Genomic DNA, 26,594 nt, shown 5'->3' on the forward strand with positions numbered 1-26,594 from the left:
TTAAAGAAGTGCACCAGTAGTAGCTTGCTCAGGAATGAAGGCTGTTTGACCCATGCCACAAAGGTTACATGTGCATTTCTGTTACTTTAGCCTAGATGTAACAGGGGTTTTATCCCCACAGATAGTGCTCTGTAGTTTTTTTAAAGCACATTTGTCCATTTCAAGATCAAGCTACTACAGTTGTATTTTAGGCAAAGGCTGTCTTATTTTCAAATTTAAACGCCCTTATTTTTCCAAAGAACACAGTTTTGCCCCGTTGATTCTACAGCATTCCTCACTAAATATATTTCCACACTTATTGACCTGTACAATGTTGAGAGACAGGGGGGCAAAAAAGAAAGGCCGCTTCTGAAGATTACATCCCATTATCTTGCTGATTAACTTCATTTGTAAGATTCACTTTTAAACAAATACAGATTTTCACAATAGCACTATTTACAACTCTCATAGTCGAAGCAATGAAGATACAAGCTCATGGTATTTGGCCAAGGGTAATAATCTACAGGAGTGGATTTATGGGCCCTTGCACAAGTCTCACTTTAAAGATACTCAGTGACATCATCACAAATGTGTAAGTGGATGATGTCAGTGGATGATGTCATTTTACAGATGCGTCAGCACAGAGGCAGCCAGTCCTTCCTTCATCTACAGTGTCAATCCCTGCAAATACTGTTGGCAAAGAACTTCAAATGACCCTCATCAATTTGCTTAGCATGTATTCAGCCACAACTCTGGTGTACACTGGAAATGAAAATGAAGTACATTTGATAACAATAACTCAAGGAAATGTAGGCAAAAATATTTGGGAACATGATTAAATTTTGAAGTGCAGCAAAACAAAATGAAATGTTACGCAATAAGACTGTAGACTCTACAGGAATTCCAATGTAAATGACACCTGGAAAGCTACCAAGCTAACCTAAGTTGCAATTTGTGTTAGAACAACAGGAGTTGAAATGTAGATGACTTTCTGATGGGTCAGATTAGCTCATTAGTTAGCACGTTTGCATTGCAGTCACATCTCCTTATGTTATTGCATTCTCGATTCTTAGTAAAAGATTTTGCTCAAAAATAAACTGAAAAACCTTACTCACTTTAACAAGTGTCCGTGTGCTTATCGTTTTAGGACTATAAAAGCGTGTTTTCTGCAGTCAAAACAAATCACTGGAATCAGGTATGGTGAGCTTTAGACAATAACTGCAGATATTCTAACCCCAGACTACATCGTAACTGGCTTTAATCTTTATTATGTTGCTGCTAGCTTTCGGCTGAAAGACTTATTCACACAAAAAATAAAACCTATTATATTATTTAACAAACAATACACACAACAAATAATTTAAAAGCAATTAAATATATTTATAAATATATATATATAAAATATATTTTATGCCATTAAATCCTTGTAGGGAAACAAGGTGTTATTAACGTGACTGCAAATGATGTGGCCAATTTTTTGAGGAGAGTCCATTTTTACATATCACTCAAGTATCTTTATGGGCCAACAGGCAACTTCTTTACCAACCTCCATCACAGTAAACACAGCTTAGTGTTCACAGGGCTAGCCTTACATCTCATCTGGTTTTCTTCATGAGGGACGGTATCTCTCACCAGAATGCATTGATGCAGGTGGTACAGGCTTCTTCTCATAAGACATTCTATTAAACAATTCAGTAGCTACATAATTTGTATTTCATTGTACGTGATAAGGTCTTTTGCCCCATAGCTGAAACCAGACTGTATAAATACCATCCAAAAAATGCTAATAATTTCTTTTCCTCCTAATTTGCATTAAATAACTACATTAAATTGTTTTTGAAAAGACAGAATGAATTACACCCAGTGTTACTGTATGTAGGCATGTGCCAAGAAGCAGAAGCTATACTGACACAGACAATACAATGAGTGCATCAGCTCCTCAGCCCTTCTGCTAAAGCTGTCATCAGATATTCCTAAAAACACAGAGGCAAGCCCCAACAGGCAAGACACCAGCCCCATGTCAGATGGAAAATCTGACTGGGTTCATTGACCTGCTTTTTATTCAGATAAAGTACATAACTCTTGGAAAGTAAATGCTGGTACTCTAGTCCCATCCCACCCCACCAACAAGGGTGTAATCAGGACCTAAAAGTCAAGAGACTGGGGTGGGGTGGGGGTTAGGCTGAGGTATGCACCTTTTCCCTTTAATTTAGGCATTTAAATGAGGATTCATTGCTGAACGTGCCACAAGATGAGGCTTAAATTTGAGAAAACATTAAAGACAATTCATTCTCCTCCGAAATGCATTGTGAACTGATGTTCTCACCAAAAAATTAAATTAAATATATCCTTCGGACATGGACATGAAAATGAATACCGCCCACCAGCAGCGAGCCTTCTCTCTGGCCCCGCCCACCAGCAGTAGGCCTTCTCTCCCTTCCCCACCCCCCCGGCAGTGAGCCTTCTCTCCCCTCCCCACCCCACCAGCAGTAGGCCTTCTCTCCCCTCCCCACCCACCAGCAGTAGGCCTTCTCTCCCTTCCCCACCCCCCCGGCAGTGAGCCTTCTCTCCCCTCCCCACCCACCAGCAGTAGGCCTTCTCTCCCCTCCCCACCCACCAGCAGTAGGCCTTCTCTCCTTGCCCCCCGGCAGTAGGCCTTCTCTCCCCGCCCCCCGGCAGTAGGCCTTCTCTCCCCTCCCCACCCACCAGCAGTAGGCCTTCTCTCCCTGCCCCCCGGCAGTAGGCCTTCTCTCCCCGCCCCCCGGCAGTAGCCCTTCTCTCCCTTCCCCACCCACCAGCAGTAGGCCTTCTCTCCCTGCCCACCAGCAGTAGGCCTTCTCTCCCCGCCCCCCGGCAGCAGGCCTTCTCTCTGGCCCCGCCCCCCGGCAGCAGGCCTTCTCTCTGGCCCCGCCCCCCGGCAGTATGCCTTCTCTCTGGCCCCGCCCCCCGGCAGTAGGCCTTCTCTCTGGCCCCGCCCCCTGGCAGTAGGCCTTCTCTCCAGCTCAACTCACCGCTTCTCGCACACACAGCTTCCTCAGCTCCAGCAGGCACAGCTCCAGCCGGTCCTCCAGCGCCTGGTGCTTCAGCTTCATGGCGCGTGTGTGAGTCGTCAGGTCCTTAATGGGAGAGGTGGGGCTGTCCGGGCCTAGGAGAGACACAGCAAGGGCCTTCGGTCAAAACCGACACTGCTACGCAAGAGGCGCTGAAGAGGGCTGCGATTCAGAGCTGAGCCGCTGCATGGAATGTGGACATTCAGACCCTGGATGCAGCGTGGGGGGACCATTGTCTGTCAGAAACTGGAACTTCTGACCCTTGACTTTGGTCAATAAATGGCACGGGACCCTCTTTTCTCATAGGTTCCAGAAGATACTTCATTTTAATTTAAAGTCTAAATTATTTCCCTTCTTATTCATATTTTTTAATCAATAACAAAACAAGTCTATGAATCCAATGTATGGTGAGTGCCATACTTTGCCATACCTAAAGGTGGTCTCTGGCTATCGATAGCCAACTAAGCTAGCTTCACAATTACATGGACATTAGCTAAGTAGCTAGTTAGCTATCGGTAAGATTTCAGCACACCATTAAATGTTAGCTACTTTTTACTAGCCATTGAGCTATAACATAGAATCTATTTAGCTAGCAAGCAGACAAGTGAATGTTTTTGGGTGCTTTGAACTGATATGACGTGCTGTAGCCTATTTACTTGCCAGTGAGTTACCTGCAATGCGAACCTTGTTTCACTGTTCATTGTTAAGATTAATACCACCACCTACTGCACACCACCACTTGCGCATGTGTCAACAATGATGAGTCAGCGATTCAGCGAGTCAGCCAGCCCCTCAGGAAGAGACATTCATTGTTCTTGGCCAGCCCTCAGGGTCTGCCAAAAACAATGTGGGGATGTCCAAGAGCCTAAAGTAGTTCCACAACTTTGCTGCATGTAAGTTCACATAAAGGGCCAGTGATGACTCCAAACTGGTTCTATAGAGTGTACCAAATTCCTGTGAGATTAAGAGATAAATCTCTGCAGGTACAAGGAGATCTAGGTCGCTGCACTCCCTTCAGCGACAGAGGTGCAATCTCAGGTCAGGAGGTTGCACATTAGACGACCGCAACGGTATTGGTGAATATGGGGAATAACACTTCCCTTTTCTCTGTCTGACTTTACAATGTGCCACTGTGGAAAACAGACGGTGCATGACCAGATTACATTAGCAGGGAAGAATGTTACCACAAACCCCACCAAGAAGTGCAAAGCATGACATTAAGACAAGTGTTACCTCGAATAACACTTGATTAATTCTCAATCACACAAAACTAAAATTCTTCTTTAAAAAACTTCCTAAAATGATATGAAGGCCAACAAAGGCCCCATATAATTACCACTGTGTACACATAGCATGACTCAGTGGAACTGACTGAATAACCCAAGTGAAATACCGTATATCTAAACCTGAGGAGATACTATATATAGAAGCATGTTTCCAAGGCTTGTGTATATCATGCTAAAAAAACATGGCTTCCACATTCTGACCTGGCCAGCACAACTATGAAGCACCGAGCTCAGGCACAGCCTGACTTCAGACCCCGTACCAAGATGTCTGCCAACAGACACCGCAGCAACCTGGCTCAAACGTTCCTGGAGCCCATCGGGCACCAAGGAGATTCTTGTAGACTACTGACAATTTTTAAAAAGAAACCAGTTATGACCAGAACTAATCATGTTCTGAACTTTTAATATTTTTCTTTTAAACTATTAATATTTTTCATTTCAGCATCTAAAGAGTTAAAAGTATTTCAAATAATTATTTGGCGCAGGTGCTTGGTCCGTACCAGACTGCAGTATGATGCCACTGTCTGTATCGCTGATCTCCTCCTTGCTGTCCATGTCTTTCATCTGGGGGCTTTCCTCTCCAAGCTTAGGGAAGTTATCACCTGGTTTCAGGAAGGTCTGCAAACAGAGGAAAAGTGTTGGTAATTCAGTGTGCAGAAAAAGAGTTTGATTTTACAGAGGAAACAAAACTGAGGTTCGCTCTTGCCATTCTCAGAAGCATAAAATGTATCAATTGGCCATTACAGGCCTTCTGCTTGGTACATGCATCGAACCAAATATTTTATCTCTGTTGAATTCCTAAAGGGATATGCTTTCTCCAGCTTGTTAAAATAACAATCGAAGAGCACACAGCTCAAAGTGCTTTCAGTCAAATACAGTTGAGGCCAAAAGTTTACAAACCCCTAGGCTAAAGACATTCAAACTCAATTTTTCACAACTCCACACATTTCATGTTACCATACATTTCCTGTGTTAAGTCAATTAGGGTATCTACTTTATTTCCATAAGAGGTCATTCCAAAATAATAGCTAAAAGACAGATTTATTTCAGCTTTTATGTACTATATCAGATTTTCAGAGTGAGTCAAAAGTTTACATACACTTTGTTAGTATTTGGTGGCATTGCCTTTTAATTGCTTAACTTGAATCAAACGCATGGGGTAGCCTTCCATAAGCTTCTCACAATACTTTGGCGGAATCTTTGCTCATTCCTCCAGACAACTGGTGTAACTCAGTCAGGTTTGTGGGTCTCCTTGCTCGAACACACTTTTTCAGTTCAGTCCACAAGTTTTCTATGGGATTCAGGTCAGAGCTTTGTGATGGCCACTCCAATACTTTCACTTTGTTGTCTTTAAGCCATTTTATTACAACTTTGGAGGTATGCTTAGGATCATTGTCCTGCTGGAAGACCCAGTTATGACCAAGTTTTAACTTTCTAGCTGATGTCTTGAGGTGTTGCTTCAGTATTTCTAGATAATTCTCCTTCCTCATGATGCCATCTATTTTCTGAAGTGCACCAGTCCCTTTTCCAGCAAAACACCCAAACAACATGATGCTGCCACCCCCCTGCTTCAAAGTTTGGATGGTGTTCTTCAGATTAAAAGCCTCACCCTTTTTCCTTCATACATAGAACTGATCATTATGGCCAAACAGTTCAATTTTTGTTTCATCTGACCAGACAACACTCCTCCAAAAGGCTAAGTCTTCATCCTGGTGATCACCTGCAAACTTTATTATGTTTCTATGCCGGTCTTGGAGTAGGGGGCTTCTTCCTTGCGCGACAGCCTTTCAGGCCATGGCAAAGTAGGATTCTCTTAATGGTGGATGTAGATACTTTGGTACCTGATGCCTCCAACTTCTTCACCAGTTCCTTTGTTGTTGTCTTGGGGTTCAGTTGAACCTTTCGGACCAAAGTTTGTTCAGCCTTGGGAGTTAATTTGTGCCTCCTTCCTGAACGATGCAGTGTCTGTGTGGTCCCAAGATTTTTATATTTGCATACAATTGTTTGTACAGATGCTCATGGTACCTTCAGTTGTTTGGAAATCGCTCCTAAGGAAGAACCGGATTTGTGGAGGTCCACAATTTTGTTTCTGAGGTCTTGGCTGAGTTGCTTGGATTTTCCCATGGTATCAAGGGCAAAAAAGCAGTGGCTCTGAAGGTAGGCCCTTAAATACAGCCACAGGTGCCAATTAACTCCCATCCATCCATTATCTATACCCGCTTATCCTGAGCAGGGTCGCGGGAGGTGCTGGAGCCTATCCCAGTGTACGAGAGGCGGGAACACACCGTGCACAGGCCACCAATCTATCGCAGGGCACACACACACTCATACCTATGGGCAATTGGCCTATCTGCATGTCTTTGGACTATGGGAGGAAATTGGAGTACCCGGAGGAAACCCACGCAAATACGAGGAGAACATGCAAACTCCACACAGAAAGGCCCCAAGCCGAGATTCAAACCCACAACCTTCTTGCTGTGAGGCAACAGTGCTACCCACTGCATCACCCCAATTAACTCCCAATTAACTCCTAATTATGACAATCAGAAGCTTCTAAAAAGTCATTACATCAATTTTTTAAAAGACAATTTTCTTTTTGTTTAAAGAGACAGTCGACTTGGTGTATGTAAACTTTTGACCCTCTGGAATTCTGATATAGTGAATTAAAGCTGAAATAAATCTGTCTCTAATCGATTGTCTTAAAATTACCTCTCCTGTGAACAAAGTAGATGCCCTACTTAACTTGCCAAAAGAAATATATGGTAACATGAAATGTGCAGAGTTCTGAAAAACTGAGTCTGAATATCCAGGTGTATGTACACTTTTGGCCTGTATGAATCACAATCTTGTGTGGGTTCCACTGGACGTGGCAATTCAAGCGGAACTATAACATACCACTGGGTAATACATGGCACTGAAGTGTTTTTCAATATACCAGTCTCACAAACTGCAACTCCCCAGATTAACTGCAACTCCCCAGTCTAACTGTAACTCCCCAGTCTAGAGGCTTTAGAGACAGCATCTGGGATCAAGACTTTCTCAAGCCTGCCAAGGCTGCCTCATCTCCATGAATTGTCCAGAGATACAGTAAATGTTCCAAATTCTGTTCAGTATTACCAATGCATTTTCTGCCATTAGACATGACTCCCGGGTGTTCTATCTCTAGGGGGTATGAAAACAGTTACAGCTTGTGAGACTAGATTCCATAAAACTCCTGGTTCTTATGAGTTTTAGCAAATACTGTGTATTAGGCCAGTGGCAGAGTTGGCTTGAATTTCCACCTCAAATTGGAGATCCCATTTACACAAGGTCATGATTTATCAAAGGAAACAAGCAACTGATAATTGTTTTATTAGCAAAGCACATCCTTGGAGGCTGGTCAGATTTATCCAACATCAGAATGTGCACCTCATTAGGCTGATAGTACTATAACATTATGACCCTGACAAGTGTGACTACTTTACTGTTAACTTATCACAAAAAAGCACTGGCCCGTTAAGGGGCAGGAAATGCAAAGGCCGAGGTTCTTGCTTTATGGCGAAAATGCAAATGAGAACAAAAAGACCTGAATTCAACAGGTTTAGTGGGATCAGAGGAAGAACCAATGGGAACCATGATGCAATGGATGAAACTGTAATGTGTGCAATCAATCACTGACTTGATTGAACCAGTGAAAAGATACTGATTTGTTCATAGAAGTGAGTCAATGCATCCATTCTGTGAGACCTGCCTTTCCAATCGCTAGGCACTGATCAGAGCATGTGTGATGGTGTTGTAGGTTGCTTGGAATAGGAGTATCTACCAAATGCTAGAAATTTCATGCATCCTTGGAACCATTTTTCAGGCACAAGAATTTGGAAAACGCTGATTTACTGAAACCTAAATGCACCTTTCCGGCACCCTTCCTGCTCAGTCCTGCCTATTAGTTCACATATTCCTCCAATTCATTTCACAGCTTATTATATTGCTGACAAGTAGCCTGCACGTTTTCAAATTCTGGGCAAATGCTTAGTATTTGTAGTCAATTTAAGATCGGAATGCTTGTACAGGTATCAAACAATTTCATCCCATGACAAACCCAAGCCTTAAGGGAAAACTATTTGAGAAATTGGTGTACTTTCACAAAACACATACTATTCAGCCCATTTGCATTAATGTCTGAAAATGACAGAATCCAACCCAGACTACCCTGAGATGCATTGGATTTGAATTGTGTGTTTAGATTGCAGTTATCAAATGTGCTGGATTTGTCAAAAACAATCAGACATTCCTTACATAAAACGGCAAAAGTAAATTGGTCTTAGACCATACCCATTCACACCCAGGGGATATTTCACAAAGTGGGATAAAAGAGTTAACTGGAAATATGCTTAAACCACCTGGGCTTTCGTCTAATCATATTTGAAAAACGTGTCCAAAAGTTAGCCGGCTAAGTCCTTAATTGCACTCCATGAAACCACCTTTAGGTTAAACATCACAGTCGAATCACAATATACAAATAAAAATTGGGGAAACCCAGATCCCATTCATTCATACACATATGTTCTCTGTCTGATGTCTCAAGGTTGACATCATACAGCAACATGAATGACTGAACCGTAACAACTACAGATTCTTGCAAATGACACCAATATTTTGACCCAACTGCACCAAGGGGCAAATTACCCAGCCCACAATAAAAACTGTGACACAGCTGGACATTCGCACGTGCTAGACAGGCAGTCTAGAGAGCTTCCTCTTTATGGAACACTGGGCAGAGTTCTCCCCTGTGATGCAATCATCGTTGATTGGAGGAGAAAGAAGTGATTTGCCGGCTCGAGAAGGATCCGCAGGCTAGTTTAAAAGCTACAATAATGAAATAGTGACTCACGCAGCCGTGCGCCAAGGACATTTTGGCAGCTTATCGTTTATAACCTTGAAACTACTGTTGGCAAATACAGCATCGAGAATTGCGTACGTGAAGCTGAATTCAGAAGCAATATGACACGAGTTCCAAAGCAATAATCAAGGATACAAGTGTCGCCGAATGGAAATTATTTAAAACCAACGGAAATGGGACACGAGAAGCATTAAATTATGACCTTACTATAATTTGCGATGTAAAACTGGTGACACAGTTTGGATCCTTTGGCTACCTTAAGGGTGTAAAAAAAAACACATGGAACGAACTACCACAATAAATATAATTCTTCCGAAATGCATCCAAAAAATTTTTTTAAAGTAATTTCCCCGAAAACAACTTAAACCAATTAACCTGCGATACACCATATTTACCATAATTAGCACACCCGATCATTATGTAGTACAAGTAAATTTACATATCTTTGTCTCCATTCAATTGAGAAGAACGCACTTTGTGGGGGTGGCTAATCGCTCTCTCACCTCTTCACGAAGCCGATGGATCGGCGGTCTGAGACACTTTCCTGCTCGTTACGAAACAAAAGGCATTAAACTTCGGTTTCATTCTACGGGAGATACGAGTTGCACATTTTACCAAAGTTTGGAGCGCCCTGAAATAGTTTTAAATCACCAGGAAGACTCGAAACCCAGGAACCGTCCACACTAACGTTACCCAGAACAAGGAGCAAAACACCAAGTGATGACATTATGTATAGCCTGTTATTTCTGTTTTTTTTCTGTGGCTCCGCTCAAATAAACTCCATTGGTTTGCACGTGGAATGTAGATGCAACTTCAAAACAGATCCAGATAGAACAAATGACTTTCTTCCAAGCGCTTTAAAATCAAATATTCGCACTTATATACACATGTAAATTGAAACCCCCACTTACAAATGTTTGTTAAATATCAAATTCCGTTAGACCAATACTACACACAAAACAGCAGGCCGGCTAAATCACATCGAAAAGTAAATGCACATCACGAAACTGTCAAACGAACGAAAACATCCATTTGACACAAAGACAGTCATCAATCATCTGAACATAAAAAGGCCCCATGTCCTCGAAATAAAAATAAAGGAACAGAGAAGTACTTACTTGCTACCCTAAACGGCCCCCGTTGGCGTAACGAATGAATTCTGAGTGCGGCTTCCATACAGCCAAAGTGTACTCTGACCCGCAGACGAACAGGGCTGGTCCGTCTCGTAGTGAGGTAAGGGTGTGGGGGCAGGTACCGGCTCACGTATGGGAGGGAGTGGCGAAGAGGCGCGCATACTTCAGGCTTGAGTGTGTAGAACAACACGCTCTTTTGTGTGGCGGCTCTTTAGTCTTGGCCAGCGCAGTGTAAACAAAATCCCGACACTCCGGCTGACGCAGTGTCCTTTCTCTTTTAGGTTTTTGCAGATATCTATTGAGAAAACGGTTTGTCCACTAACTTTGGAAAGTAATTTACCAATAATTAGACTTGGATGGGGGAAAAAAACAATGTTGCATGCAAGTACTAGGCTATCTATTAACTTGCAACTGCTGTATAGTGTAAAGTCATATGTAGCTTGTTATTGCCTTACAATTTGTCCGTTTGTTAACATTATTAGTTAACGCCTTATTCGTGATAAGTGTATTTGCAGTTCATGTTTTCATACAATACATAACAGCTCAAAGCGCATCACAATAGAAAGAAACACATAACAAATCAATAAAAGACAATTACATAAAAATAATATAGCGAGATAAATTGCATACTCTAAAGTTAAATAGAAAGTAATAGCCGAATACCAGTGGGCCCAAATAAAACAATATACGAACAAAAAAGTGTGTTTTAACTTGCTCTTAAATGTTTACTGCCAGGGCAGCGTATTGCACAATCTAAGCGCACAAATCCCCGTTGTGGTGGATTAGTAAAAAGTAAGAAAATTATTAGTTTTTTCTTGGCGTTCTCTCCAGTGCATTCTGTGTCGTTCCTTTTCAACAAACGTTTTCTTTTACCCCATAAGATGGCGCTGCAACATAAAGCCATGATCCCTAGAATCACATATTTAGGCTACGGGGCCACTTTTCTATAAATGGATAGGTTTAGCCAACATAATTGTCCGAGTTGCAGCAAAAGTACACGTACCCATGCAAATTTTAAAACATCAAAAAATATCCAGATAGCATGCTTGTAGGTTACACAGGCCTAGCTGTTGCAGACTCTTTTCAGCGCTATTCAGCACCCGTTTCAAAATTCACGCGATTGTACAGACATAAATCGTAAAGTATTTCTGTTGAACAAATTAAATTAAAAAACGCGCATGCGCGCGCCCATATGCACTGATCATTCCCTATAAATTGGGTGCGAACATTTATTTCGCAATGAACTACACACTATCCAATTCTCCTGCCCACGACTGCCTTGGCGCACTAAACAAAGAAAGTTCGCCGCATGCTTGACTGTTCCCGTGCACGATGAATATCCAAAACCAGTTGACTGATCTGGCGTCATGGAAACGAGACGCGACGGAGCGGGTGAAGCCGTACCGCTGGGAGGAGAGTGTTTGCGGGGGCTCGACCCTCGAAAGGAAACAGATGGCGGTAGGAATGCTCTCTCTGCACCTGCTCCTCACCACATCCCACGAATTCAACAAGCACCCCTACACCACACACTGGGCCATGAAGGGTGGGGCTCTCTTATGCCACATAAGATGGATTCCAAGGGATCATATCACGCAAAATGCATCTGGCCTTGCCTTAGCTTTCACAGACCACCCAAACAAATGTCTTACTTGACTTCAAAGGAAAAATGGCCATTTTGGCTAAACTCTCAAATGTATTACAAATATGGTTATATGCAATTTCAGTGTTGATCAATTCCTTAAAATTCTGTCTTCCTAATAAAGATGTGTTTGTGTGGCCCCAGAAGGTTTTTTAAAATTTGGTCTGGAACCACTTACTTTTTCTTCCCCCTTAGCCCCCCTCACTCACCCCCCCCCCCCCCCCAAACTCCATCTGCTTCATTTTGAGTATAAAAACAGGGAATACTATTATGCCAACCACCAAATGATGAGCTGTAGTCTATTTTTAATGATTACTTTATTTTCATTTTCAAATTCCTGCCAATCATCTTGTTGAAATGCCTTCATAAATCAATACTTTCAATTTAGTAATTACATTTGAAGATAATACTGTCCCTACTCCGGCTTCCTCCCACAGTCCAAAGACATGCAGGTAGGTGAATTGGAAACTCTAAATTGCCCATAGGTATGAATGAATGGTGTGTGTGCTCGGTGATAGATTGGTGGCCTTTCCAGGGTGTATTCCTGCCTCTCACCCAATGCAAGCTGGGATAGGCTCCAGACACCCTGCCCAGGATAAGCGGGTGTCGATAATGGATGGATGGATGGATGACTGTCCCTTATAAAGTTTGGTTAAAATATTAAAAAGATTAAATTCTTTGATATTCCTCAGTAATTTCAGATAGGTTGTGATATTTAGCGATATTTTGTCCTGATATTTATAAAATATATTATATATATAAATAATGTCTTAAAAATTTAATCAGTTTTACTTGAGTATATGCTGTTCACCACAGAAATATATTGCCAATATACAAGAAAGCAAATTATTGATGACAAAGAGAAAGATAGCTATAGGTGGTGAGAATTAATTCTAGTATTATACTCAACATCAAACTCATTCTCATAGTTATGTATTATATTGTTATTAAATTGACTAATTGGCCAGGAAAAGCTAGCAGTGTGTGAGAACCTTCACATGTATACTACCTTAAATTATGACTGGATTTATAGGCCCATTGTACTCAACCCATGGACAATATCCAGCATGCACAATTGAAAAAAAAACAGCCTAATAAGCAGTTCAATGATGAGCTCAGTCAACAGAGGCAACCACCTTATAAATCAGATAACCAAATAAACCTCTGAAGAACATGCACTCTGAATATGAATATGCATATGCATTCTAAATAAGATAACCAATTGGAACCTCTAAATGAAATGTGTGTTTGTGTACATCCACAGGATCAACTTGGTAGGATTTACAAGCCGTTTTCCAGTCGGGTTTTACCCACACAAACCATTGATTTCCATCCGCTCTTTCCCTGAGCATGAGTCATGGGGGGGTGTAAAGCAACATCCTCTCCCATGAGAAAGTTCAATGGGATGTTGTTTCAGTGACCTGAGTTTCTTCTGTCATTCAGAGGGGGACCTCATGCGTGTGCTAACATGCTAATACTACTGGGACTGGCAGCCCACAAATCGGGACCCGGGTGTGCCACTAAAACAACCCCATTTTTAAAAAAAGCCCTCTTCCTAACCCCGCTATCTGTGCTATCTGCTGCGGAGGACACTATCTCCTGACACCTCCGGGGGCATTGGCTGGTGGACGTCCGGCAGACAGAGAGACTCCAGGCCAAACGGACCGAGCAGTTGCATTTGGGCGCTGGGAGGAGGTCATCCCACAGGTATCCCACAGGGCTTAGTGTTTGGACCTCTTCTCGCTTCACACACAAGCACTTGGTCCAGTTATCTGCGCTCATGGAGAGTCATTTGACTGTTATGCTGATGACACTCGACTCAACATTCTGACGTTCAAGTTCAGGCACATATATGTGCATGCCCCTCCTCCACCTGCATGCCCCTCCCTACCTGCAGCTCACCAGGAGGAGAGAGAGCTCCTCGTTCTACTGGTGAAGCGATTCCTGTCGATTGATGCTTTAATTGTTGTCAACGGCTCCACAGTATTTCTCCACTGCTCGGCTAAGAACGTTTAGTGACTCCGGATGACCAGCTGAGCCTCTACTGTAGCAGCCTCTCTATCCTGCAGCTTCCAAACACCAGGAGAATCTGCCCCTTCCAAACACCAGGAGAATATGCTCCTTGCAAACACCAGGAGAATCTGCTCCTTCCAAACACCAGGAGAATCCGCCCCTTCCAAACACCAGGAGAATCTGCTCCTGCCAAACACCAGGAGAATCTGCCCCTTCCAAACACCAGGAGAATCTGCTCCTTCCAAACACCAGGAGAATCTGCTCCTTCCAAACACCAGGAGAATCTGCCCCTTCCAAACACCAGGAGAATCTGCTCCTTCCAAACACCAGGAGAATCTGCTCCTTCCAAACACCAGGAGAATCTGCTCCTTCCAAACACCAGGAGAATCTGCTCCTTCCAAACACCAGGAGAATCCGCCCCTTCCAAACACCAGGAGAATCTGCTCCTGCCAAACACCAGGAGAATCTGCCCCTTCCAAACACCAGAAGAATCTGCCCCTTCCAAACACAAGAGGCTAGGGAGTTACTCATCCAGGGCCTCCTAACCTCTCACCTGGACTCCTGTACCACCTTGCTGCCCGGCTGGCTGGTCTGTGCCATCAGGCCACTGCAGCGAGTGCAGAACGCTGATTCAGCCTGAATTCACTCCAGCCATTCCGCCATCCCGCTATTCAACACCTGTCCTCCTCTCTTCCATCACACTCTGGCCCCGCCTCTCCATCCAGCACCCTCTCGCAGCAGGCCAGCTCATCTCTGTGATTAAATGCATCTCTGTAAGTCGCTTTGGCTAAACTGCAATGGCATAACGACTGACTTATCAATTATTTGATGGGTAGTGAGTGGGCCAATGGGGATAGGGGTGAGAGGGCAGGATGGGGTCAGAGGTGAACCCCTCAGTGGGTAGAGACTCTTTAGGAGACCCTTTAGGTCACAGCGAGGAAACGGTTCCTTCCACCTTTTTTCTCCAGCCCAACAGCCCTTAACGGCTCGACTTGCTCAACCATTCTGAGCAGTCCTCCTAAACAGACCATGTGTTTGCAGGGCGTTTCTGTAGGCTGAGGGTTAGGGGATATCTATAGGACCTGTGGCTTTTCCCCCACCAGGCTCTGAGTGTGCATTCCTCCCCCCCCTTTCATCCTCACACTAATTTGAAGGTGAAAATGTGTCCTCAGCGGAAATGTTTCTCAAACGAGCCGTACAGTGGCCCCAGAAAGACACACCCACGGATCCACCATCTCCTCTCAATGTCCCCGCTGAACTGTCCCTATTGGGCCCACAGACCTCCAGCCTGCTCGTTTATCACACAGACCTCCAGCCTGCTCGTTTATCACACAGACCTCCAGCCTGCTCGTTTATCACACAGACCTCCAGCCTGCTCGTTTATCACACAGACCGCCAGCCTGCTCGTTTATCACCACACAGACCGCCAGCCTGCTCGTTTATCACCACACAGACCGCCAGCCTGCTCGTTTATCACCACACAGACCGCCAGCCTGCTCGTTTATCTCACAGACCACCAGCCTGCTCGTTTATCACACAGACCACCAGCGTGCTCGTTTATCACACAGACCGCCAGCCTGCTCGTTTATCACCACACAGACCGCCAGCCTGCTCGTTTATCACCACACAGACCGCCAGCCTGCTCGTTTATCACCACACAGACCGCCAGCCTGCTCGTTTATCACCATACAGACCGCTAGCCTGCTCGTTTATCACACAGACCACCAGCCTGCTCGTTTATCACACAGACCGCCAGCCTGCTCGTTTACTGCCACACAGACCACCAGCCTGCTCGTTTATCACACAGACCGCCAGCCTGCTCGTTTATCACACAAGACCGCCAGTGTGCTCGTTTATCACCACACAGACCGCCAGCCTGCTCGTTTATCACCACACCAAAGCTTGGCAACCAAACACCAGTGGGGCCAAAACTGAGAAGCAGGAAAGCTTTTTTAAGAAGTGAAGTTCTTCCATCCATCCATTATCTATACCCACTTATCCTGGGCAGGGTTGCTGGGGATGCTGGAGCCTATCCCAGCGTGCATTGGGCGAGAGGCAGGAATACACCCTGGACAGGCCGGCAATCTATCACAGGGCACACACACCATTCACTCACAATTCACTCTCACACTCATACCTACGGGCAATTTAGAGTCTCCAGTTCACCTACCTGCATGTCTTTGGACTGTGGGAGGAAACTGGAGTACCTGGAGGAAACCCACGCGGACACAGGGAGAACATGCAAACTCCCCACAGAAAGGCCCAGGCCGGATTCAAACCCACAACCTTCTTGCTGTGAGGCGACAGTGCTACTGCACGGCTCCTGAGGCTTAAAACCTTTCTGTGGGAAGATGGGTGGTGGTGCTGATATTCTGGTTAAAAACCAAACAATTTCACCAAGACCAGGCCTGACTTATTTTGGTCTGGTGAGTGCTCAGAATCCATTCAGCAACATGTGTCCATTGAGCAGAAGCTGGGAAAATGTTGAGAACAATCTTAAAATCCCCAGGAAGAAAGAACAGTCACCTGCAGAATGTTTCCATTCACCACTCCTTGTTATTAGTCAGGCCGAATGCAGATAAAAAGGTCAAAAGTGCAACAGCAAACAAAAGAACAATGGATATGATAAGAGAAATACTTCTTTCAATCTCTGAAAACAGGCCCATTGGCAGGAAAGCTGGCAGCTAAATTCTCTTATATTTATGAAAGGTCATGAAAAAATACTGTGAAAAATTCAAAACAGAAATATAAATTTACAGAGCTGGCTACATTCTGCAGGCCCAAGTAAACCTCTGATCTGTCATCTCAGTCTCATATCTGTCACAGGAAGATACTGTTCTTCATATCTCCTTCCTCAATCGCTCACAATAACTAATCTGCGCATCCTGCTGATGTCTTTTCCTGTTTAGTCTACAGACCCAAACAGAAGAGGGTGTGTATCCACCAAATCAACACTGCTTGAGACATAAGGCTATGACAACACAAACAAGTATGCTTTAAATACAATTTCAATCTGAAAACAGGTGTGTGTGTGTGTTTGTGTGTGCATGCGTGTCTGTGTGTGTGTGTGTGTCAAGATCGGTGTAATCCAAACACACTGTGAGCAGGGAGCTGGTGTATAACAGACTGTGAACAGGGAGCTGGTGTATAAAGCACCTGGATGTCTGAAATTGGGTGCTGTACTTATTTACACGGCCAGGCTCCTCACAATAAAGCACCCAGTAAGAGTCAGGTGTCTGGTACAGTGTGGGCAGAGTGAGGTGTGTGGTACAGTGTGGGCAGAGTCAGGTGTCTGGTACAGTGTGGGCAGAGTGAGGTGTGTGGTACAGCGTGGGCAGAGTGAGGTGTGTGGTACAGTGTGGGCAGAGTGAGGTGTGTGGTACAGTGTGGGCAGAGTGAGGTGTGTGGTACAGTGTGGACAGAGTGAGGTGTGTGGTACAGTGTGGACAGAGTGAGGTGTGTGGTATAGTGCGGGCAGTCAGGTGTGTGCTACAGTGTGGGTAGAGTCAGGTGCGTGGTACAGTGTGGGCAGAGTGAGGTGTGCGGTACAGTGTGGGCAGAGTGAGGTGTGCGGTACAGTGTGGGCAGAGTCAGGTGTGTGGTACAGTGTGGGCAGAGTGAGGTGTGTAGTACAGTGTGGACAGAGTGAGGTGTGTGGTATAGTGCGGGCAGTCAGGTGTGTGCTACAGTGTGGGTAGAGTCAGGTGCGTGGTACAGTGTGGGCAGAGTGAGGTGTGCGGTACAGTGTGGGCAGAGTCAGGTGTGCGGTACAGTGTGGGCAGAGTCAGGTGTGTGGTACAGTGTGGGCAGAGTGAGGTGTGCGGTACAGTGTGGGCAGAGTGAGGTGTGCGGTACAGTGTGGGCAGAGTGAGGTGTGTGGTACAGTGTAGCCAGAACCACATCTGTTCACAGTTAAGGTTTCCCTGACTACAAGCTTATCATTGATATCCATTCATCACTGTACCCTGGCTTAAAAAGATCACAGCGCTGCAGCGGGTTTCACCCCATGTGCCTCCTTTGCCCAACTGACACTCCTTGGACCTTGACAGCCTAACTAATTTCCAGGCATTTTGGCTTCAAAGAGAAAGTGCTGAAACACAACAAACAAAAATACCATGGTGGGTTTCCAAATGGGCCCTGAATCCTAGCGGTAGCACAAGCCCAGGTCTCACCTTGAGTCTGAACTGCAGAGCTGTCTTTAAAAAAATCTTACAGTTTAAAAATGAGACCCTTAACCTTTGTCCCTTTCAAAGATTCCAAGGGTGGTTTTCTGCTGCAGTCACACTGAATTGAGGAGATAATCTCATTTGACATCTGTCAGAGCATCGAAGAGCATTAACAAGCCATTCATGAAGGGGATATAGAAGGACAAAGAGCACAGAAACACAGAGTGTGTTCTTATACACAGGTCCAGAGATCCATAAAGAACTGCCCGAGTTTGACCAAGAAGCCCCTCATTCTCTGAGGAGATGATTCCATGGCACATTTGTGAAAAAAGGAAGGAAGTAACACACTGACACCAACAACCCCAGTTCTCAAGAGAAGGGAGAACAGTTTACCCAACCAACACACTATTGTATCCTGAACTGGGGAGAATACTTCTATTTGAAACACTTTAACGCTCCAGAATAGCCAGCATTACATTTCCCACAGATTACTGACAATTTGTAGTGAAACATCAGTATTTTCACCAATATTTATTTTAAAAAAATTCTTTCTTCATTGTAAGATTGTAAGTTTTAGTAAAACATCTTTCATTGAAAATTCTCAGGAATCAGAAAAAATGGCCAGGGCACTATATCAGTGTGGTAACATTGAAAATATGTCAGAGAATCATGTATGTTGGGTAAATATTCAACAGGAATGAAAAAAATGTAAAGAAATGAAAGATGATTCCTGATGCCATTTGTAGTGTTAACAGACTGTGTGTCGCTCCCCATGCGTCAGCGAGTGAAATTGAGACGTCCTTGATTTTGGGGGGGGGGGGGGGGGGGGGGGGGGGCTGCTGGTGGAAAGCAAGCGTGCAGTCTTCCTGGACAGCTATCGCACTGCACCGTGAGATCTCCACAGAGCTGTCAGCACTGAACAATAGACCCGTGCTGTTAGCTTCTCTGTGACACGCCCCCCCCCCCCCCCCCCAACCCTGGCGCGCCGTGGATTCCCATGCTATTCACGGTCTCTCGACTCCGCATCTGCCAGCTGCACAGAATGCCCAGATCCCAAACATGCTGCCGGCCCCAAACACCGGGGCACACTCCGACGGCAAACTGCACGGCATCGCACAGCGTCAACCCCAGACTCAGCTGTAAAATGAAGCAGCTTTTTATTTTCAAAAAAGACATAAAATTTCGAAAATGTGCTGATTGTGATTTCATTCATTCTGTTTAAAAGTCTTATATTATTTTACCTGAAAAAAATTTAAAGACAAAATGAATGTGTGTACTAGCCAACCGTGGACATTTCGAAGATCAGTTCGAAGCCTTCCAGTTGCCTTTTAGAGTACTTCATTTGCAATTTTTGTGTTCATCTGTGGGACAAAAATAGATATAGGAAATGTACATGCAATGTGTTGAGCCAAAACAGGTGCAATTTTCATTTGAATGGGCCAGTTACTTTAATCCCTGCTAGAGGGAACTCATTGCAATGCACTTTAAAACTCTTCTTCAGTCAGTTGCATAAATGCATTTGTGGCTTTCAGCTCTGATGGCTCCGGGATTGATACAGGATTGCATCAAGGCCTACTAAACCACAAGTGTAAGACCTGACCAAGAGGTCTGATTTGTGGGAATACATTGCCTATTTCACACTTGTTGTGATGGACTCTCAGGGTCCAGGCTGGCCTCAGTCAGGACATGGCATGAACTTTCCCAGCTCTTCCACAGCAACTTCACCAAAAGGAGGATCACACCCTGTTCAGCTTTCAATAACATGCACCCAAGTTTTATCTCTCCAACTCTACACGTCCTTGATCTTTCATTCGCACCAGACAGTGCTTAACCCTCTACAGTACTATATATCTGCTCTATCACTGCAATAAAATATAAAACTAAGTGACAAACGATAAGTGACAAATTGGCAAAAAAAGAGAAAAAACTGAAAGTTTTCAGAAGTGCTTGATGTACATTGTACCGGAAGCTTAAGCGTAAGCACTTCCACCACATCAATGGGTTATTCACGGTCACCATATACTGCGTCAGATTACTTCTACTTGAATTTGAGCCATTTGTTTGAAGGTTTTGTGATAAGTAAAACTAAAAGGGAGCAAGAGACCAAAGATTATGGTGGTTTTGTTGTCTGAAGAGGGACAAAGCACATTTTCTCAACCGTTTTTCTCTATAGTGTGAACAGTAAAGTTAAGGATAAGCCACTTTCTATTAAACAGCGGTTTTACAGTCCATCCTTCAGGCCAGTTCCAGTGAGGGGTTTTCATTTTTTATCGACAGTGTGTCGGAGAACTGAAGCAGCTGGACAATTTACGATGGCCTTTTAAGAGTTTTAAAACAGCCAAACGCAAATATTTACCCAATAAAGCCTTATCAGTATGTAAGATGAAAACAGAACGCTTAGCGTTTGATGCCATGATCATAGCCCAGGACGTGGATGATCTAATCTACCTACTGTAAATACAAAAGCCTTGGACATAATCCGAGAGAACTTTGTATGTTACCACTAAAGACCCGCTGTACCAGGTTCTTTGTTGCAAATTAGAGTCTTAGAGCCATCAGAATCTTTCAACAATTTATGATGATTCACACGACGCATGCCATTATATGAACACAAACACAGAAGAAATAGGAAACGGCATTATCCCCACACACATCAATAGAAATCCACTTGGCATAGTCATTTAGTTATTTAAGGGCTAACCGCTGGAAAAGTCAAGGCTACATATAAGCACCCTATATGCAGGACAAGGTAACTTTTTTCAAACACGTATTTATGACGTAGCCACGGCGAGCAAAGTTAGATTATTGACTCCGATTTAGGCGTCATATGTCTGACTTTTGCCGACAAGTTCTATAATAACCTCGACTTGGCTGTCCTAATGGAAAAATATGCTGTATGGAAATTGAAATAAGGCATTTCCTTGACATGTGCTGAAAATATTAAATTTTCAGAATCCTCCGTCTTTTCCAAATCTTGTAATATGAAAATCTGACCAACGCATAAAATGTACGTTACATTTTATTTTATTTTTTCACTCGGTCAAAAAAACTACGCGCTTTCTTACTTTCTCGGGAAAATATTTGTACCACCTACCTTTTGCTGTGCTTCTTCAGAGATACGGAAAAATATGGGATAATATATATTCTTTCAATAAATCCATAAGAGCATATGACGCCAGCAGACGCTCGTCCTTTCTCGTCAGGATATTAGCTGAGCATCCCAAATGTTCCGGAGTGGGACATCTGTTTGAGGATTGTACCATTCTCTCATAATAGAAGGGGGGTTCGGGAATAATTTTTTTGGTTTTACAAGTGTGATTTTAACGCATGATTAATTTAAGTGCATAAATACAACAGCGCCACTTTTCTAGATCGTTCTTACTTAAACTGTCGACGCAGTAATAACAATAGCAATAACTATAACGGAAGTGTCATTTTCTTAATGCTTTTCCACCCCGTCTCTAAAACTCATAAAAACTCCGTCTCCCTACAAACTTTTTTTCTGTGATTGAATGAGCCTACTTCTGTAGCGCACGCCACACCGGGGGTGGCTATTGAAGCCTTAGAAACGGGAGCCTGAGTGCAGAAGAATGGATTGAAAAAAGTTTATTCAAGACACGAGTGTGCGAGACAGCTGGCTATTAGTGCCGTAGAACGGATGAATTTGTGTCCGCAGAGCCGCGCTTGTGTATTGGTTTGTTTACCTAGCCTCTTCGTGACTCGCGATGTATAATTCCTATAAAACTGTATGGTGTAAAGTTACACATTGGGCACAATGTGTATGCGCTAGAGATGGATATCAGTGATACCATGGTTTTGTCAAATAGCCATACCCCAGCTGGACACCACCCATATGAGAAAGCATCAGAGAGGGGGGTATCATTACTCGTCCCCTGAGCAGGCACACACACACACACACACAGGCACGCACATGCTCACACACAGGCACGCGCACGCTCACACACACACACACACACACAGGCACACACATGCTCACACACACACACACACACAGAGGCATGCACATGCTCTCTCACTAACACACAGACACACACACAGGCACGCGCATGCGCACACACATACACATACATACATGCACACAAACAAGCACACACACACAGGCATGCACGTACGCACCCACACACATAGGCACGCACACACACAGGACCACACACACATACACAGGCACACACACAAATGCACGCACACACAGATAGGCATTCGCACACACACATGCCTCTACATATGTAAAATATGCATACATAAACTCACACACGTGCAAACACCACACATGCACATTCATGTGCGCTCGCACACACACACATACACTCCTGTGCGCACAAACACACAGACACATATGTGCGCACACATCACACGTGCACACACACACACGTACGCACACACATACACACGTGTGCACACACACACAAACACCCACTGCCTATCTGACATGACCCATTCTTTTTGTTGTCCCCACGGGGGCCTGTCTCTGCCCTGGCAGATGGTCCCCTTTCTTCCTCTGTCTGCCCCATGTAGGAGTGAAAAGATCAGCTAATCAAACTGGCCCCCATCTCCATGTGAAAGGCTTCTGGGAGCTGCTGAGGCTTCTGGGAGCTGCCGCACACAGGGGGGTTAACCAGACTGCCAGCACACCCACTCACATGGCCACTCATGTGGAATAGCTCCACTGCCCCCCCCCCCCCCCCCCCCCCCCAGTGTCCAGGTGTTCGACTGAACAAAGTGTGTTTGTCACAGAGTGGGCCTCTACAGCCTGAATTTCTGCCTTTCAGATCCTGAAATTATAACTTATAGCAAGCATTACAAGCACAGGTGTAGTACTAGTTGCATTTTGTGGTAGAATTATGAATTTCAGTCTTCAAGTGAATGGTATGCAGTTATAGAAGAGAACACAAGAGGAACTTTGATAAAATTTCCTGAAAAACAAGATCATGTGGGCAATCATTTTTAGGGGTGATTACGGCAGGATTCACTCTTTATATGAGTGCCCTTTCTATTTCCAATTAACCTCACAGAACTGTGCTTTTCCTCCTGTAAGGTGTGTGTTGTTTTATTCAAGACATGATGCATACTTTATGGGGAGAAACTGAGAAATTTGTTACCATGACCCCCACCCCCCCCCCCCCCCCCCCCCCCCCCCCCCCCACCAAAGACATGAAACAAAAATCATGGAACAAAGTTGGGGATTGAGAGGAATGTGGGAGGCAGCTGAGGAGAAGGGGAGGCAGTGTGTGGCTGTGTATACCCACAGGCCAAACCACTGTACAAGGTTGAGGGAACTGCATTTTGAGTTGACCGAAAAGTACTCCATAAGATCTTTGCATAATAACTCCATTGCTGACGATACTGCAGAACTTCATACACGGACAGAAATGTGAAAGTATGGAGCCAGGAGGGCCCTTCTGTTTCTGGATTTCACACCAACATCTGCTCATCGTCACTTAAAAAGCCAATCTTTCATGTGCTCCGACATTTTAATTGCTTTTATTGATAAATTCATTAGTGACAGCATAAGATTATTAGCATAAGTTATTGTGCCCCAGTAAAAATGTGGTTTTTACTGTGGCCCAATCTCTCAGTGAACCAGCGCTGGTGTATGCAGCTAATTAGCTAATTGATCCATGGAAACTGTGTAGCCTATGGCCTGAAAGGACACAGTTGTGCACCCTGACCTGCTGACCCCTGTTCAGATGCTTATCCCTATCAGAGAGGTTATGGGACATTTATTGGGGTCACAAACAACAGCCTCCTTTGCACATATCCCAATTTGAAAGAAAACAAAGTATATTTATTTATCTATGAGATCAACAAGATGCTACCGGTCATAAATGCAAAACTTCACAAAGCTGCTGGCTAATATATTTGAACTATTTTTCATTCAAAGGATGCAATGACAAAGAAACATAAATTCATCGTAGTGCTAAAACAGGTCTGTATCTGTACTGTCTAAAAACAGTATGGTAAACATGTAACCTGGAAACGTTCGGTGGCTGCTGCATGAAGAAAAATGGGGCCATCACATCCTTGCTTGGTGAAGTGTTAAAACACACCACCAGGAAACATCTGGGGTCATAGCTGTTCATGGAAAGGGATGCATTATAGCTGTTCATGAAAAGGCATGCGTTATAGCTGTTCATGAAAAGGCATGCGTTATAGATGTTCATGAAAAGGCATGCGTTATAGCTGTTCAAGAAAATGCATGCGTTATAGCTGTTCATGAAAAGGCATGCGTTATAGCTGTTCATGAAAAGGCATGCATTATAGCTGATCATGAAAAGACATGCGTGCGTTATAGCTGTTCATGAAAAAGCATGCGTTATAAACAATAAGTAATGTGCTGCATACCCCAGCAGAATCAAAAGATTTTTTAAATCCCTTGGACATGGTATTATAATATTTTTCATTATTATCGCTGTATCAATGCACTTTTTTTCAATGGTTCATTGGATAACACTAACTGTTATCATTTATAACATGTGAGAAAGCATTTCCTTAATTTGACAATTCAAATATTACAAGATTCAGCCTAAAGCTAAAGCTATTGTCCCCATTTCTTGGGCCCTCATAGGTCTAACAAACATTGGCAGCTATTATAAAATTATGATATAAACAGTGTTGTCATGATTTAATAATTATTTAAAACAAGTTAAATAATTATTGTATATTATTGATATTACCAATAGTTGTCTCTAGTATGTCAGATTTTGTAAAGGTTAGTAACTCTTGCACATTTATGTACAGAAAACAACTATCAAAGATTAAGTATTTATGAAAATCATCTGTCATGGTTTGTACTGTGCAGTGTGTAATCTTATATGTCATATGTGTAGTAATATCAGCTACAATCAACTTTGCATATTGCATCTAATCTCCGTCAGTTAGGGTGGTCAATTCTGACTTTTTTTTTTTGAAAAAAATCAAGAAAGGAAATGGATAGTCAAATGAGCATCAGATATTCTTCTAGCTGTGTGCAGGGAATGTCTGTGAACAGTGCTATACATATTGTAAAAAAGAAAAAGAAATTGAACATTGACATACACCTAAGTCACTGATTAACTGGAGCTCATTTAAGACTTTAATTCATACGTTTATTTTATCTGAACTCCAGACATGAGGCAGTTAAATCCAGTCACTAGCTGCAGAGATTGACCTAGCTATGCAGAACCAACAGGGGGCAGCATATATCCACATTATTCCTCAAGAGGTTTAACATACCAAATACTTACAGAAAGAGGTGTGGCATGAAATTCTGGGCCCGGTGCATGTTCGGTCTCTGTGGGCCCCCAATTTATATATAAAACTAGACCAAACCAAACTTTTTAACCAACCCCCTCTTATGAAAACATATCTTTGTTTCATTTTCCCATATAATTGCATTCTGCTATTACAGCCATCAAATGAAAATGATAATTACTGGCTATTTATAAAATCTTGGAACAAAAACAAGACTGAACAAAAATCCATCAAACCCTAGTTTGAACTCCATCTCTACAGCATCTAAAAAGGAAAATAACAGTTTGTGAGATTCCAAAGATGTTAGAGATAACTGCACTACACGGATAAAAATAGTAGCCAAAAGGTGCTTTTGGAAAGAGGAGGAGATGCACAGAAGGTTCAGTTTGCCAGTAAAAAATAGGTTCACCTGACAAATTTGCGAGCTCTCTTAATGGCGATGCTAAAAGCAACACAAGGTCTTAATAAATGTGCACTCTGTCTCTCTGTTATATTACAGTTTCAGTTCAGCTCCTCCAAATGCAAGTATTTAACTTGTACATAAATATACTGTACACAGCATAGAACAGTACACACTTTTTAATAGATCAGCTTTAAAAACATAACGGGAAGTCTGTAAATGCTTAATGGAAACGGAAGCATCTTTCACAAACACAGCCGCTCTGTCCGAGTACAAACTGCACAAATTCTGCAATTTCCCTTACAGATACTGAAAGCTCAGATGAACTACAGGTTCACACAGAACCATGTGTAAGTCACATTTCTCAGTCACATTAATTCATTTCTAAAAGAGAACCAGGAAGTGACCATTTGAACTCTCGGGCCTGTCGAGACTCATTTCTCGTGTGAAAATGTGAGTTCTTTGCAAACCTTTCACTGCCCAATAAGCTGCTTTGTGACAAAGCTCCTTTGTTAAAAGCGCTATACAAATAAAAATTGATTGATTGATTGACCAGTTTATTGAAATTTCAGTATTAACAAACAAACTCAGTAAAGTCTCTATTGTTTCATTTGACACAATTCTAACCATATAACTATATATAGTCAAAACATATATATATATAATCAAAAATAATTTAACCCAATACTTACCTAACTTCACTTTTTGCCAGCACAGGTCAATGTGCACATATCCACTTACTGCTGATTGTGATCAATGTCTCTCCCGAATGAATACTTAATGTGTGAGTGATCCTAC

At 43.3% G+C, this 26,594-nt stretch overlaps 1 protein-coding gene across 4 annotated transcripts in view; it reads right to left on the minus strand.

Moving 5' to 3' along the window:
- The window catches only part of inavaa (innate immunity activator a), a 32,830-nt gene extending 11,483 nt beyond the window's left edge, over window positions 1-21,347 (minus strand). For 3 of the 4 annotated variants that reach the window (XM_035381019.1, XM_035381018.1, XM_035381016.1), the window contains exons 1-3: window positions 10,313-10,390; window positions 4,816-4,933; window positions 2,991-3,124 (exon numbers count right to left, since the gene is read on the minus strand). In XM_035381019.1, the coding sequence (XP_035236910.1) occupies window positions 2,991-3,124; window positions 4,816-4,879 (198 nt within the window). In that variant the 5' untranslated portion in view covers window positions 4,880-4,933; window positions 10,313-10,390. Of the gene's footprint in view, window positions 1-2,990; window positions 3,125-4,815; window positions 4,934-10,312; window positions 10,391-21,239 lie in introns of those variants that run through there. The other variant, XM_035381017.1, reaches the window with a different exon arrangement.
- Window positions 21,348-26,594: the final 5,247 nt, after the last annotated feature.

The sequence above is a fragment of the Anguilla anguilla genome, chromosome 11, assembly GCF_013347855.1.
Source record: "Anguilla anguilla isolate fAngAng1 chromosome 11, fAngAng1.pri, whole genome shotgun sequence".
Classification (NCBI taxonomy): Eukaryota; Metazoa; Chordata; class Actinopteri; order Anguilliformes; family Anguillidae; genus Anguilla; species Anguilla anguilla.